The 15,981-nt window shown below is 36.5% G+C and overlaps 1 protein-coding gene across 2 annotated transcripts in view; it reads left to right on the forward strand.

The window, feature by feature from the left end:
- The window catches only part of RNF217 (ring finger protein 217), a 34,708-nt gene extending 20,472 nt beyond the window's left edge, over positions 1-14,236 (forward strand). For both annotated transcript variants that reach the window (XM_017739591.1, XM_008637810.2), the window contains 2 exons: positions 6,511-6,582; positions 8,705-14,236. In XM_017739591.1, coding sequence (XP_017595080.1) covers positions 6,511-6,582; positions 8,705-8,778 — 146 coding nt within the window. In that variant the 3' untranslated portion in view covers positions 8,779-14,236. The remainder of the gene's footprint in view (positions 1-6,510; positions 6,583-8,704) is intronic.
- The last annotated feature ends 1,745 nt before the right edge of the window (positions 14,237-15,981 follow it).

A 15,981-nucleotide genomic window follows, 5' to 3' on the forward strand; every position in this document is an offset into this window, starting at 1 on the left:
TTATTTAAATTAACCTCGGTGTAAGACTGTCTGAATAAAGTGCTCTTTGGATTTGAACCTGATCTGAGTGGAAAAACTCAGGTTTTCCAATATAAATAGGAGGACACTGTTGTAACTGTTAGCTTTAGTTCAGATAAAATCCAGCTTGAAACAAAATACAACTTATATACATTAATTTTGCTCACAAAAGTATGATGCCAAAAATGTATTTTTATTAAACAAAAAGGCACTCATAATTTGCTTTTGAGCCAGATACATAGATGTCTCAGCCTATAGAAGCACAAGATATTAAAGTAGACTATTACATTGTGTGGTGTCTTACCTATATGTCAAGCTCAGTCATTGTAGTGAGTTTACAGCATGTAAGGTGGCCTATAATGTTACAGGAAATGGATGTATTAAGTGCCAAAAACTGGGAACCTATTAAGGAAAATAGAACTTTTTGTACTTTGAATTAAGGCATAAAAATTGGAAATGACTTGTAGCTCACCTAGGATGAGGAAATGCTCTGAGCTTGATCATAGAGGTAAAGGCAAGAGATGGAACATGTGGGAAAAAGCAGACCTGAGGTGAAAAAACTAATCCTGAGCCAGACACGTTCCAGTAAGGAAACTAGGTGGTTTTCAGAGTAACATAAGAATTGACACACAAACTCAAAACTTGGTAATAAAAATGCCAACCTTGCTGCGCTGCAAAGATGTGGGAGATTCGCAAACCTGGACTGCTTGTTCAGCAAGCGACAATGTGTCATCCAAGCCCATTAGTTTGACCTCAGGAGTTTGCAAGGCTTTGTTAACAAACTTTGAGAGAGGTGATTTAAAGATACAGAAATAACTAGAAAGGGGATGAAAATTGAAAATGATACATACTCTGATACATTTTGTAGAGATAAATTCCAACACACGAGAAGATCTAGTCTAGATTAAAGACAGTGATGGCATTAGGGCACATGAATATAAGCGTTCATTAATAAATTTAGGCTTAAACTTCAAGAACTGTTTCAAAGCACTAAGTAAGATTTCAGAAGAGTTTTTAGTAATAGCCATAATGGCAAACAATGTAAGCTGTGTTTAAATAGATCTTGTTATATTTGGTGTAATTAGTCTCTGCTGTAGCACCAGATTGTACTCTGAGACATTACCAAGTCATTGCTGCTCAGATGCAGAATCATGGGTAACCTTATTAGAATCATAGAAATAGGGACCTTTAAAAGCCACCTGCAATGAGCAGGGACGTCTTCAACTAAATCAGGTTACTCTGAGCTCTGTTCAGCCTGGCCTTGGATATTAAAGCTTCATGGTAAATATGTTTATGCTCATATTTACAAGATCACACATGGAGAAGGTATAAGATATTTTTATTTTCATCTCCTATTTGCAAGTGTACTTGTGGTTTGCATTGATTAATAAACCAAGAAGGATTAGCAAAGCTCAAAGCCTCAGATTGCAGTTCTCATAGGGGTTTCTGTTCTTGATCCTGATACACTTTATGAATAACTACCAAAATACTCCAGAGACCTAACAGAACTCACGTGTGAAAATAAAAAATTTAAATCTTCAAAAATTTGCATCAGATTTGAATTTGGGAATTGAGCTCACAGCTCTTCTTCCATTACAGTAGATTTTGGCTATGACTTGCACGTGTGAGCCAGTCTAGGTTTTTGTACTTTTTTCCACACAAGTATACCTGTGGGTTTTCACATCTGTTTTTAAAAAGGCATCATACTGCTGTAAGATTGTACCTCCTGACTTTTTTCCTGACCTTTTGAAGATGATATAATCCTAAACTGACACAGTTTAAGTTTGTGGATTTTGCCGTTTTCAGTGCTGGAAATTTGCTAGGATCATCTGTCTTTGTAAAACAGAATTCAACAGAATTGATCTGTGGCTGTTAATTGGGCTTGTATAAAGATCAGCCTGGAGAGTCTGTCCCCAGCAATGGTCAGTTAGAAATAATTGACTCCCTGTTTGTTTCCAGTAATCATTGCTTTAGACGCTTCCTTAGTTAAGGTTCGGATCTGAACCTTTGCTTTATAACTATCAGTGGATGGACCCTTCACTAGTTTTAACAGTTTTTAAATTTCAGCTTACACAGCATTTCTGGTAGAGGCTCTAGGATTTCACTGTGTGTCATGTGGAGAAAATCCTGGTGTTTTTTTATTGATTCCTGATAATTTCATTGGCTACTTCTGTTATCATGAAATTGAGTAAATAATAATAGCTTGCTGACCTTTTCATATCTTTCTTTTATGGACCCTCCATCAGATTCTACTTTGTCATATTTGATATTATTTTGTGTTTTGTGTTTTATGTGTTAAGCCAAAGCTTACTAGTCTTAATCATTTAAGATCAAATTTAAAACCCAGAAAAGTTGAATTCCAGTTAGGGATCACAGCCAGGCTCAGGGAGGTCCCAGTAGCTAGAACTGTAAATGTAAATCTGTAAATACTTCATCAGGCAAGAGAGGAGCACTATCATCAGTAGGTGTTACTGTACAAGCCTGGGTTTTGATTCAGTTCTGAAAGTCAGCAGAAGAAGAGATGGTAGCAGAGAGGCCATTAAAAGCATAGCCTCTGCATTTTAGTAACATGTAGTAAGAAGCAAAGGTTGGATTTCCTGTAGAAAAGTGCCTCTGCTAGTTAGCTAAGTAGTGGAAATTAAAGAAATGTTATCTTGGCTATCTGTGGGAGACTGGTGAGGTGTTGCTAGATATGTGCAGGTTTTGTATGACTTCTTCTACTTTATTGCTATGGAGAAGGAATACTTAAGTAAATATGATTCTGTAACCATGTGCAGTTGAGGGTTTTTTGGGTTGTTTCTAAAATCTGGCTAGGTGGAGTGTGTAGAAAGAACACAGTGTGGCAGGCTGGCATGCTGGCATGGTTTCTGTTGAGAAGCAAGTGCATACAGTCACAAACTGCTCTGCAGTAAAAATAAGGGAAAAGTATTTATGGCAACATAAATTTAAATGTACTTTTCTTCATAAACCAACTGTTATGTAAAGGTGATAGTAATCATGGGAAGAAGAAAATCTGAGAGCAGAAGTGATCTCTGACATTTCTCTCCCTTCTTTAGCCAGCATGGTTCTTAGAGAAATTGTCCTGGGACCAGTACAGTCAAGTGAAATTGTTTTTATTCTTCCATCCCAGCAGACTGAGATGTCATTCTCATTATAATTGGCTAAATTGTTGAAGGCAGAATGTTTCGTTTTAACTGGAGTCAGTGATGAGTTATACAGGAAGGAAAAGGGCGTTCAGCTGTCTGAAGTGTACTTAAGATGCCACTGGAATACCACCTGGATTCAGTTGATGAATTGTATTCAAAATCAGTTGCTAGGTACTTCATAGATCTGTAACAAGATACTACATGTAATGAAACTATTAAAGCAAATGAATTTTTTTTGCATGGTAACCACCATTTCAGATAGGATTCTGAAAGCAGGATGTTGTCAGATCTGACTGACATGTACTCCTGTCCCAAACAGAGCACAAGGTTCACTTCATGTAAGCATGGCTTTGAGCCTCGCAGAAGGCAGCATGCAATTTTGTGATCCAACCTTCGTTAGCAACTTCATATTTTAGTTGGTCTGACTTGTAAGAAGTTGTCTCTATACCCTTGATAAGACTCTTTAAAAACAAATGCAGACTTTTATTAGAACTTAATGTCTACATAGATACTGCTGTTTTGATTTGTAAGTAGATGCTTTTATTGTCTCTGCTTAAACAATAATGATATTTAGACTTAAAAGACAAAATTTAATATTTCTCATATGCTAGTGATTAAATTTGTTTTCTAAAACTAGTTCATTAATTTTTTACGTGGCAAAGAATTCTCTAAGGGTATATCGGGGTTTGTATATATTACCCTAAAACCTGTAACTAAGCCCAAAGTTATGCAAGGGAAAAGTACTCCCTCATGTTTCCTGAAATACTTCGTTATTTTGCAGAAGAACATGATTCTCTGTTCCACAAATAAGGCAACCCCTCGGAGACACCTGCAAATAGAGTTATTATACTACCACAAATGTCTACATCTTCATGCTGTGCCACTCGGTAGAGAAACTGTTTACCATTTATTTGAGTGCAATTGTAAAAAGGTTCTGTTTCAATCCCTTCTTGTTAAGTTACTCTTAAAAACTAGCTTTAGACAACAGCAAACTGGCTGTCATAACCTACTGCTGAGATCACCACATGGGCTAATGACCCAAAATTTTATTCAGCTCTGAGGCAGGTGTTACATTTGCTCTCTGTGCTATCAGTCTCAGAGCTAGTGCCTGCAGCAAACATCCTTAGTCTCAGTGACATTTCTTGGTGTGTCATGATTTCCTCTATGATTAAGAGCCTCATGATCCTTCGCGCTATGACAAACGATGTTTGTCAAACTGGAATTGGATATAAAGTAGTTTGTAATTCTGAGATGTAAAATTGAGCATTTTGTAATTGTTTCATACAATGCTGATAAAAATTATTGGAGCAAATATCAGCATACCTGCTGCTTTGCTAGTGATTGCTGCTGTTTGTACTCTTCCTGATGGCAACATTTGCAAGCCTTGTTCACCTTGTGTTGTTTAATTGTAGTTTACAAAGGTAAAGAAATATTAAGGATTTAAATGTAATAGATATGTAAGGAGAAAAAGTATTTCGTTTTGAAATTTAGTCTTTAGAAATAATGCATTGATAACCAAAAGAAGATATGGTCTTATGGTGATGAAAAGTCATTTTATTCTATAAAATCTTGGAACTACACAATACTCATAACTCATATTCACAGGCAGAAGGAAAGACACTACTCATGCTTTATTTCAGCTCTGAGTTTGTCAAATGTAAGTGAACGAGTTTTCGAATTAGCTTAGGGACTGTTCTTTGTGTCTCAAAAGAAGTTATTCCAATCAAAGGCTAGCTTAGCCCTTTCCATAGACTCTGTTTCTGCATATTCAGTCACTAGCTCAGTGATTCAAGTTCTTAATAATTTTGGTACCAAACATCATAATTTTCTAGCATTCTAATTACATGGCTATTAATGAAGTAAGGAGTTCATACCTTAAACCTTAAATCTTTTATGAGCTTTACTTGAAATTGTTGAAGGCTCTGGTAATGTTTTAAAATGGTTTTCATTTCTTATTTTTGGACCTTTCTTGAGGTTTTCCATCACTTTACATTCATTCTTCTGTCTACACTTGAATAATGTATTTGACAAGTTCTGTGTGTGTAGAACACAGTGCAGTGGAGTCCCAAGAAGGTATGCCATTAGGATGCCTAGCAACTAGAGTAATACAAATATTAGCCAGGTTTTTTTCTTCTAGGAATTAGTGTTTTCCACCCACAACACTCCTATGAAATTTAAAAGCTATCAAAACAGAGCAAGAAAAGGGCCAGTTCATTTAATTGCTGTAAATATTTCCAAAATATCTCATTTTTCCTTCAGTGCTCAAATTAGTGTTTCAGGTTATGGAAAAGTTTACATCATTATTGAATGAAGTAATCCATTTACTGCAATCTGATATGAGTGACTTGAGAGAGGGAAGGGCAGGGAAGAGAGAGGTAACAAACTCAGTTTTTCTCCCATTCTTCAGGTGATCTTTCAAACACATAGAGAACTTTCAACTTAGAGAATTGCAAAATTTCAAGTCCCTGATAAGACTGCTGGTATATCAGTAAAAGTGCTTGCCCTCCTGCATTTTTCAAACAGCTCAGATAAGTGATGTCTTTGACCCAACTGCTCAGCCTGCAGAGCCAGGGAGATTCTTCCGTTGAAAGTGCGCAATGCAAGGAAGATAAGTTGGGTTCTGGTTCAGTTTCAAATTCACCGTTTCAGCAAGACCCCTGCCTTCACTCTGCAAATTTTTACAGATGAACTCACCAGAAATAAAGAATATGAGCATGCTTTATTTGTTCTTGGTCTTATACTCTAGCCAGTATGCTGCTCAACATCGCTGTCCTACTCATGTAAGAGCCACAACATATCCTTATAAACGTAGATCCAAAATAGACTTGGCTGTGGTTTGACTTAGACCTTAATCACAGCTGTACACGAGCACTTCCCTGTAGCCTTTTAAAGCGAGCAGAAGCGTATTTAGAGGCGATGGTCTCATCGCCTTGAGCTAACCTAAACTTTCCAAGATGCTAGTTTGCTTGGCATCTTTCCAGGCTGGTTGCTGTGCAGTAGGATTCCAGAGAAGCCAAATTACAGTAGCTTTATAGCTCTCACGTTCCTGTCGATGCTTGAGAGATTTCAGAATGGAAACAGAAATAAATGCAAGCTGTTAATGTATGAAATAAGCTGTGCTCAGAGAGTTGTGGTGGGTGAAGAGGGCAGAGAGAACTGTGTGCAGGGAGCTGACTCTGTGGTGATAGCTCCTGGCTGAATATGTAGGATGAAATTACAAATAGGAATCCTATTTGTAGAGGTAAATGATTTTAAAAATAATAGATAAAAATATTTTTCTGATATTGTTGGAAAGGAAAAAATAAAAATTCCTTCTTTGAACTGTTTCATGAATTTTGCATTTCAGCTGGAAAACTACTCATTACACCCCTAATATTGGTTCTGGGACTGGCACTGGGAGCCGTAGCTGTTGTAATAGGTAAGAGTTACATATGTGAATGAATCTAATCCTGATTATGCAGTGACTTTCTCTGACATCTCAATATTTTCATTTCAGACATAGAGACAGAGTACAGATTTCACAGATACATTTTTAGTATTTTATACATGACTTTTTTCTAAAAAACTTGTCTCTGGGATCTTCTTTTTTTCTTTTTATGCTTATTAGCTTTATTTTTGTTTCCATATTTTTTTTTCCAGTCCAGCATCTTTAACTGGTGTAAATAAACTAGTAAAACCTCCAGAGTAACTTAAATGTAATCCTGGGGGCTGACTAACTTGGACCCAGCCTTTAATCACCCCCTTGAATCACAATTTTAAGATCTTGGCCATGTGTATGACAAGATTTTTGGGGAACTAAGGCCTAGTCTCAAGAGCTCACCAGCTTGAAGATGCAACATCAACAAAGCAGCCAATTGAGATGAGTCAGTCTCAAAATATGATCCAGTGCAAAGGCTGCCAAATGGTATTCCATCCCAAAAACTGGTACTGTGAACTCATTTGATTACAGTATCAAAGCCCTGTTAATGTGGTTGTATTAACGTGGGGACAGATATTTTAGCAAAGCTGCTCTTTGCCTGGCTTAGTTGAGTTTTCCCCGCAGAAAGGAGATTAGTTGTGACAATAAGGTATAATTTTGCTCATGTGAGTGCATATCCACTCTTCATGTTGGCAGCAATATGTCATTCAGGGATCATGCTGCTTCACAGCTCTTCATCAAACTGCTCACTCCACTGAAAATTTGCAGTGTGTGCCCAGCCCTGAGGTATATTGGGATGTGACTCCTTTATTTTCATATAATAAAGCCAAAATACACTAGGATAGTTATGTTAATAAGGTTGCAAATAACCAATCAACCTATACCTAAAATACTATTACAGCTTTTCTAGACTACATCTGGCCAAATAAGGAATATTAATGTTAATTTCTGTATTTAGACCAACTATCTTTGCTGAAGAGAGTGAGTGATGTCTATCTTAAATATTTATTCAATAGCATTTTTATGCCAAAATTATAAACAATAAAGACTCCTTAATGCCAGTAAAGCTTATTTTGGTCTGCAGTCTGGTATAATCTATGGTGGGGAAAAAAACACTTTTTTTTTTATATGCTAAAAATTAAGAGGGTTTTGCAGTAATACAGTAACAATATTTACAGTAATAATCAGAATGCCATTGAAGTCCCATCCTAGGCTTGGCTGGATAAGATACAATCAATGGCAGCAGTATGAGCAGTTCCAAAAACATTGATTATTGATAGAAAAGTTTTGGTTTTGAGGTAATTACAGCAATATTTGCTGCCAACCACTATTAAAGTTATCTCAGTTACATAGCTGAAAACTATACTGCACCATTTACAGGGCTATTGAGCAAAGCAAGAACCCTGTGATTGTAGTAGTCTTTTGTTCTATGTTGTTACTGTAGTGGTGTCTGAAAAGAAAAATCTTTGGCCATTTCGGTCAGCTGGTGGCAAGAGAAGGGGGAAGATGCTTCTCATTTGGGTTTGAGAGACTACAAACTATTTTTCACCTGAATAAATGTGATATATTTATTTATTTTTGTTTTTACAGCTTTCTTTCTCTCAAGAGTTGTAAGAATAAATAGTTCCCTGTCCAAGCAAGGATAAACACTTGGTATTATTCAAGTATAAACATTTGGTATTCCTTCACAGTAGATGAGGAAGTTTGTAAAAATAAATAAAATGTAAAACTATAATGTGCTGTCTCTATTGCATGTGAATCTAATTGAAAACTAGTTTAGTTACATCAGCTTTGAATTTAGATCTAAGAATTTCCAGAGTGCTTTGAAAAGTTTTATGTTTGTACCTTACACCAGACAGCATGGTTCAGAAATTAATTTGTCAGAGATGAGTGTAGGGTTAGCAGGAATTTGTTGTAAAGGGAAGAATAAGTGTAGCTTAACTCATTATCAAAGACACTGTTTGTTGCAGGCTAGTATTTTTTTCTGCTTGTCCAAATGCCTGGTCTAAAGTCTCCTGAGATGTGAAAAACTCCATCTGGATAGGTATATCGAAAGAACACAATACATGCACAAAGGATTGCATTTAATTATGTTTCTTTTCATGTTTCCTTCTTTTGGCAGGTTTATTTGTGTTTCCTATCTATTGCCTTTGTAAAAAGCAGAGGAAAAGGTCACGGACAGGTATGCCCTGGTGAGGATGGACATTACTCGCCTGAACTGAGCTGGTCCTGCAAGGGCTATCCGTGTTTTGTGCAACAGAGCAATACCTTGCTGGTTACAGCATCAAAGCCACCGCCCTGGAAGAAGAATGGGGGCTCTCCTGCCATCTTCCCTCAGCTGAAAACACTACTGCAGACCAGAAAGCCTCTTTGCTCTGGTGCACTCTCAACAAGATGGGCCCCCTGACTGCTGCTTTTTAAATGTTTTTGGTTTTGTTTTTTTTTAGTTATTACTTTGGAGGGGTTTTTTTGAGTCTAAGTTTCTGAACCAGACAATCCAAGTCTCTATTGTAGCCACAATTCTACTACCGATTTGGCCTGTGAAGAAAGAATTTAACTGCTAACATGTGCTCGTTTAACTTCAGTGTCAGCCTTTAAGGGGGAAATGCTTAGAAGTGTTTGGACTCTTACTGTATACTGAGCATACTACTTTTGGTATTAAAAACTACTTCTGTAAATAACTTCCATCACACAGCATTCTGTTCAGCATACCAAAACCCCATCACATGCCAGAGCACGACAGCTGGTTATCTTCTGAGTCCTCCTGCTAGTGGAGCGCACATTGCCACCGCCAGACTGCAGTGCCTCAGAGGGAAATACCCTTAGTACTGAAGCGCCGTGATATTTAAGAATGTGGTGATTGGTTTCACTTCAGTAAATTATTTATGGCAGTCTATTAATATTAATGGCAGGGGGTGTGACAAGATTTGTTACAACAGGACTTCATTTTTAAATTCTCGCAGTACAGAAAAGATTTGAGGGGTTTAGATAACAAGATGTGTCAGTGACCTAATCTGTCCCAAGATGTCCCTGAAGTGTGTTTGCAGGGAAGCTGGAAGCCTGCTCTTTTATTCTGACTTGGAATATGATACACATGCTACACACTACCTGTGTGAAGATTGACTTGATGAAATTTTATAACCTAAATAGCACATTTTGTTTGTTTGTTCCTTTGAGTAGGCTACTACTATGTAAGTCTTGGAGTAGCCACTGATGTCTCATGAGGAAAATCTGTGAATCCAGGGTAAGGGGAGTAATCATAAATTCTTAGGAGACCACTTCATTCTTACTTTCTGCTTCCAGTGTTGCTCTTCCTGGTGCATGACAGTTCTGAAGAGAATAGCTCTCTTTGCTCTTTTTTTCTTAAGTTCCACTGTTTGCTACCAAACCTCTTTCTCAGTGCATCACCACAACAGCAATGTAATTCAGCAAAAGGAATCAGCTACTGAGAATTTTTACACCTTTAATTTTAATCCAAATTTATCATACAAATATAACTCTAAAAACTAGAATAAATTTTGTTTAGGCAGAACATTGAAACAATAAAGAAAGGAACTGAATAAGAAAAATATCTACTTTATACTGTAAAAATACAAGCTAATCTTAAAAAAGATTGGATTTGTACTGTGAAGGTACTCTTTTTCAGTGTGTGTGTGTTTGAAGACATATTTATATATATGTTTGTGTATGTATGGGGAAAGGGGAAGCAGGAAGATGGGAAACGTCCTTAAAGTCTACAGACTTCAAAATTTAGGCTTGCAAATAATGTATCATTAAGAGGATGTACTTTGTACCACTTTCTTTGAAAATTGTTGTTAAATCTGAATCTAGTTGTAATTTTTAAGCAAATAGTATTCTGCCCCACCAACATAATACTGTTATAAGATACTCACTTTGACTTCGAAGCCTCAGTGGAAGAAGCTGATGACTTCTATTTACCTGGAAACACAAATATCAGCTTACCATAGCTGGCTAGTATGCTTGTTTTCTGTCAGCTTCTGGTTTTGTTTTCTTGCATTTTTCTTTTTGAAAGTGTGTACAACCACACCATAGTAGTCAATAACTATTTAATAATTTCCATTTGAATTTAAGGGCAGGTTGACCCTGTTATCCTAACAGTAAAAATAGTACTTTTCAAAGATTTGCAAATTAAGAAGGGAAGCAATGACATTTAGAAATAAAATTCAAAGCCTATTGTCAATGCAAATCTGCCTGTTAATTAGACTTACTTTCTTCTGAGACACCAGTTTTCTATTTGTGTTCTGTCTGAAGTTGGAAGCTGCCTTAAAATTGGTCTTGGTTTTGAGTGTGTTTTCTGAGGCTATACATATCAGTTGTCTTTGGCTTACTCAGGGATTTTTATTCCTCTCTTTAAATGTCAAATAATGAAGATATTTTTGTATTATTTAGAAAAACCTTCAGACCTCAGAGAGCAAGATATATATATATATAGATAGATTTGGGTTTGCAACTAAGTCTATAACATGGTGTCAAATTATTCCACTTGAGAATATTTTAGTACTTGAGATTATCTGTAATTAACTACACAGTAGATTAATTTCCTTTCTTTTCCTGGTTCTGTCTAAATGTGTGAGATATTCTTACAGTCTTTGTAGCTGTTTTCACTCTTCCATGTTTGCCGTTTTCAGTTTTTAACTAGAGTTCAGTAAGATCTGAAACTAAGATACTAGAATAAAGAGCATAAAAAGGAAGATAATAGATCTGCACTTACTTAATATTCAGAAAGCATGTCCTTGTGGATGGAGAAAAGGAAAATACAGCTCAGCTCATATGTTATCATTTAAGCTAGGCCATTTTGATTTTATCGGAACAGATGAAATCAAAGGGAAATGGTTTTTCATTTTCTATACAGAGCAAAAAGAGACATCTTTGACCTTGTAAAGATGAGTGAGTCTGATTGTGCTTTTTCTGTAGGCAAAAAAAAAAGGAATTACAATAATCTTTGCTTTTCTACAGAACAGGATAAACCTTCAAGAGCCAGGCAGAATAGGGATATGGAAGTCTTTTTCCATCAGTATAAAAATATTCCCACTTGAAAAGTACATAAATACATTTTTTATCAATATTATATAATATAACCTACTAAAGCATGAGAAGTAGCTCAGTACAAAGCTTCATTTGGTTAAACATTAGCCTTTAAACAACTCATCACAGCAAATCTTATAGATATCAAAGCAATGTCATTTGTTTTAAAAGCATGTCACTTAATTTATTCATTTGAAAGAAATGGAATGAACTTTATAAGGAAATTCAAGGATGTTTTTATTACGTGTGTTGTTTTTTGTAACTACTCTAAAGAAACCATCAGGCTGTTCTACTCCATCTTTATTAGCAGAAAACTTCATCAGGCAGCTAGATTAACCTGCTAAGGCAGATTTCACACTACTGTATGCTGATCATCACTGGTCATTGTGTTTGCTTTCACCACAGTTAATATTTAAAATTATTTATCCTTGTGCAAAGTTGTTGCTCATCAGTACCTGTGTTCAGACTAGGAATTTTTTGAGTCTATTCTACACTAGCCTTCTTTTTCAAGCTTGCCTGGGGTGGATTTGCCCAAGCTCAGCCCTGCTTGCAGGCGTGCAGTCAGAGCTGGGGCCCTGCCTGTGGTACCATGGCTTTGTGCACCCATCCTGCTCCTGCTGGGAGGGCTGGCTGGACACGCCACCCCGCAGGGGCCACTCTCCCTTTCTCCACTATGCAGAATTTAGTTGTGTTTCATTAATGGGGTTGAGTTCCAGGGCTACTCAGCCATGTCAGCAGCAGGATCATGCTGAGTCCTGTGGGACTGTTAGGTATATGTGCAGAATATATCCAGGAGCTTGTGACTGGAAAATAATTGTGCTTTTCCTTGTGTCGGTCTATTAGCTAGTGAGAGTAATAAGCTGAGTGGAAATACAAGCAAGAGGCAGAAAAGCAATTCTCCTAGTAGCCTTGTGCTGAGCTTGACCCATCAGGTTTAGTTCTGTACAAAAAAGTCAGTGAGTCTTCATTTTCCACCACCTCTGTAATAAACAGTATGTTCATACCTGTTCAGTGTCTTTAAAGTACAGTGCACTTCGAGTGATCTGTTATCTTCCTTTGAGGCAGTGCAAATGTGTAAGGGAAGATTTTGTTTGGTTTTGATGTTACTAATGCTGACTTCATAACTCTTCCTGGTGTGTTAGGGGTTTTTGTAATTTACACCTATTTATTCATTATAAAAGTTTTACTTTATTAAAAAATATTAATTTGCAGGGTCTATTGCCAATTTTAACTAGAAAGCATTTTGGATCACCATCAGGTATTCTTTTTAGCCAAGAGGCTTTTTGCTCTTCCAAAGACTGTCACAGCTTGTGTGATGTTAAATGGTATGTAGGTGGGGCAGTAATTCTCCCAGAGGATACAAATTCACTGGTGATGGAATGGTTTCTAATGCCAGTTAGATCTGAGAAACTGTTTAATATTCAATGGCCAAATAGTTTGCTGTGCAGACTCTTGGTTGGTTTGCTAGCTCTTTTAATTTAGTTGTGGTATTTTGTTTCTTGAGCAAACCTTACATCATAATTTTTGGTATGCTAATTGTGCAGGTTCAAGTTGTGGATAAGAACCATGGATTGCTGTTACTGTTATAATCTATATTAGATCACTGCTGATGGAAAGAATCCTACATGAGGAAAATATTGGATAATTTTTTACTTTCTTTTCATTTTTAAACCTTATAGTTGCAGTAAGCTTCATTTCTGACATCAGTCACAGCCCAATTAAACCAGAGAAAACTATTTTTATGTCAGTGTGGAATTTGGTCACAAATACTTTGATGAAAACATCTGAAAGCGTGTTGATAGCCATTGAAAACCTGGTTCACTTCCTAAGAAGTGCAAACTACTATGGAGCCACTCTTCCCATTCACACAATGATGCCAATGTGTTTAGTAAGTGCAGGAGAGGGAAGGAGTTGGGAAGATTTTCCAAACAGTGTTCTCATTAGAGCAGATTGTCAGGAGAAGGGATACTAGCTTTTAATATAATAAAGAAACCTTAATGTTTTGAAATCAGTAATAAAATTAGAAGCAACACCCAAAGACAGGGTTAAATAACATTTCTTCAAATCCTGCTTTCTTCAGTGTAACAAATAGCAGCACACTGTAAGAATTGGAATTGCAGCTGCTCAGTATTCTTAGGACTTAACACATAAACTTGAGGATACGCAACATCTAAAAAGTTATGTTGCTGATCTGTTTGGTAGTTTAGCTTGCTGCTGTTTCATGAAAAAGCAGCTGAGCCTTGATTTGATTGAACACAAGTGGTGTTTTCACTGGTGTTACAGCTTGAGCGGTACCCCAAAACATTTTTGTAATAAAACTAACAAATGCAGTTGCTTGCAGACTGAATCTTCCTAGCTGATTCTTCGTCACCTTTCTGTGCATAAGAGTTCAGGATCCCTATGTTCTCTCTGCAGTAAGGAATAGACTGTACACATTAGGCAATTAATCACTGATGCTTCTCTTCTCTTGGCCTAATAGTGAATTGCCATACGGTAGGGAAATGAAAACTGATCTTAGAGTGCATGCTCTGATTTCAAAGATAAAAATGTGTAATAAGATTCATTTACTCCATAGCAAAATAATAAATACATACATTTTGAAACACAATTCCAGCTGTTTATTTATAAAACTGTTTAAAACAATAGTTACAGTAGTGATGCATTTATTAAAATATGCATATTGTGCAAAAGAAGACTTTTTTTGGTGCTTATTTGGCTTATCAAAACATGAAAAATTAATCTGAACTGTTTTGGATGGATCAAAGTGAGAAGAGAAGCTTACTGTGTAAAAATATTTGTTTAGCATAAACATGAATTTTGCACATATCTTAAACACAGTTGCATGCCAACCCCATTCAGTGTTCACCTTGTTGAAAATTTGTCAGACTGAAAACAGTATTTTTGAAATTTTTAACTTACTGTTACTGAGCATGATGTTACTAACACAACGCCACGTTTACCTCATTTTTAGAAGGAAATATAGTTACAGAATCCAGAGAAGCTGTTCAGGTATTTTAAACCTGTCCTGTAAAACTTCTGATGCAGTCAGAAAACATCTTGCTTTATGCAAGCTCTGGATGAGCAGATGGATTCAGTCTTTAGTCATGGACCATGTTTTTGCATTAAAAAATGCACTCTTAAGAGTTTTTCATATCAATTTGCATCCTGCTGCTTTGTGTCCAGAAATCGCAAGGACAGGGGTAGATTTACATTTCACTGTTTACCATCTCAAAATGTTTACCATGTTTCCATTCTTACACACTTTGTTTGCAATGCTCTCCTTTTCCTTCTAAATTTCATAATTTGAAACTGACTTGTGAAAATGGCTGAAGATCAAATTGGACCTGTAAAATGTGATCTCATAAGTTGCTTCATTAATGCTTTGCTGAGCTATAAGCAAAAGATTAATTTTGTTGTATTTACATTACTTAAAAGCAAGGTGCTGAAATCTATTTTTCTTCAGAGCTTTTAATTTTGCATTTTTTAAAATGTACTTAAACAGCACAGTCATCTTTGTTACATAACTAACCATCTGAGTACAAAATAACATTTTAGGCTATTTGTTAATTCTTGTCACTATGGTAGAAATGAGAATAGTGCTGAAAAAAAGAAATAATTATCTCCGAGGAGCACGTCCAAGCTGAGCTTAATTCCATTACAGTTCAATGAGAAGTCTTCCCTTGCCCCCATCGCTTCTTTTGTGTATTTTAGGGTGAAGAGTTCCCTTTAAAATAGGTTTAATTGGAACGGCAAGGGGTGAGGGTAGTGAGACAACAGATCACATCCTTTTTAGTGTACAGGCTTCTGGCACAGCTGGGGTGCTGGCCAAAACACTGTGGATTCATTAAGAAAGCAATTTCTAGTTCTGCGTTTGGGTAACAGACAAGCTAGATGCATCAGCGATTGGAACTTCTTGTAGTATATTTATGGGATGAACTAAGAAGCTATAAAAACTGGAGGAAGGCAATGCCCATGAAATCAACACTTGAATTCCAGTATTTAATGTGTTTTGTATAATGAGGAATTTTAAATGTGTAAGTGCCTTATTGTGTGAAACAAATGGAAGGTGTTCATATCCCTCAATAGAGCGATATGGGAATTCCTGTTCTGTGGACTCCTACAGTCACATTAAGCCAAAGTAATGAGTATTGGTTTGCTCAGAAAGTTGACAAATGTTAGTGAAGAGGTTAGCCTATTATAAAAGTAATCTAGCATGCTTATTTTAATTCTGATAATCTCATTTCTTAGGTTTCTTTAACTTGCTCTTTGGCCCCATCCCTCCCCTGACTCCTGTCTTCCTTCAGACTTCTGCAGAAATGCATCTTAAGTTGTTAGAGTAAGTTGGCTCCTCCA

The sequence above is a fragment of the Corvus brachyrhynchos genome, unplaced genomic scaffold (genome assembly GCF_000691975.1).
Source record: "Corvus brachyrhynchos isolate BGI_N302 unplaced genomic scaffold, ASM69197v1 scaffold14, whole genome shotgun sequence".
In the NCBI taxonomy this organism is placed as follows: domain Eukaryota; kingdom Metazoa; phylum Chordata; class Aves; order Passeriformes; family Corvidae; genus Corvus; species Corvus brachyrhynchos.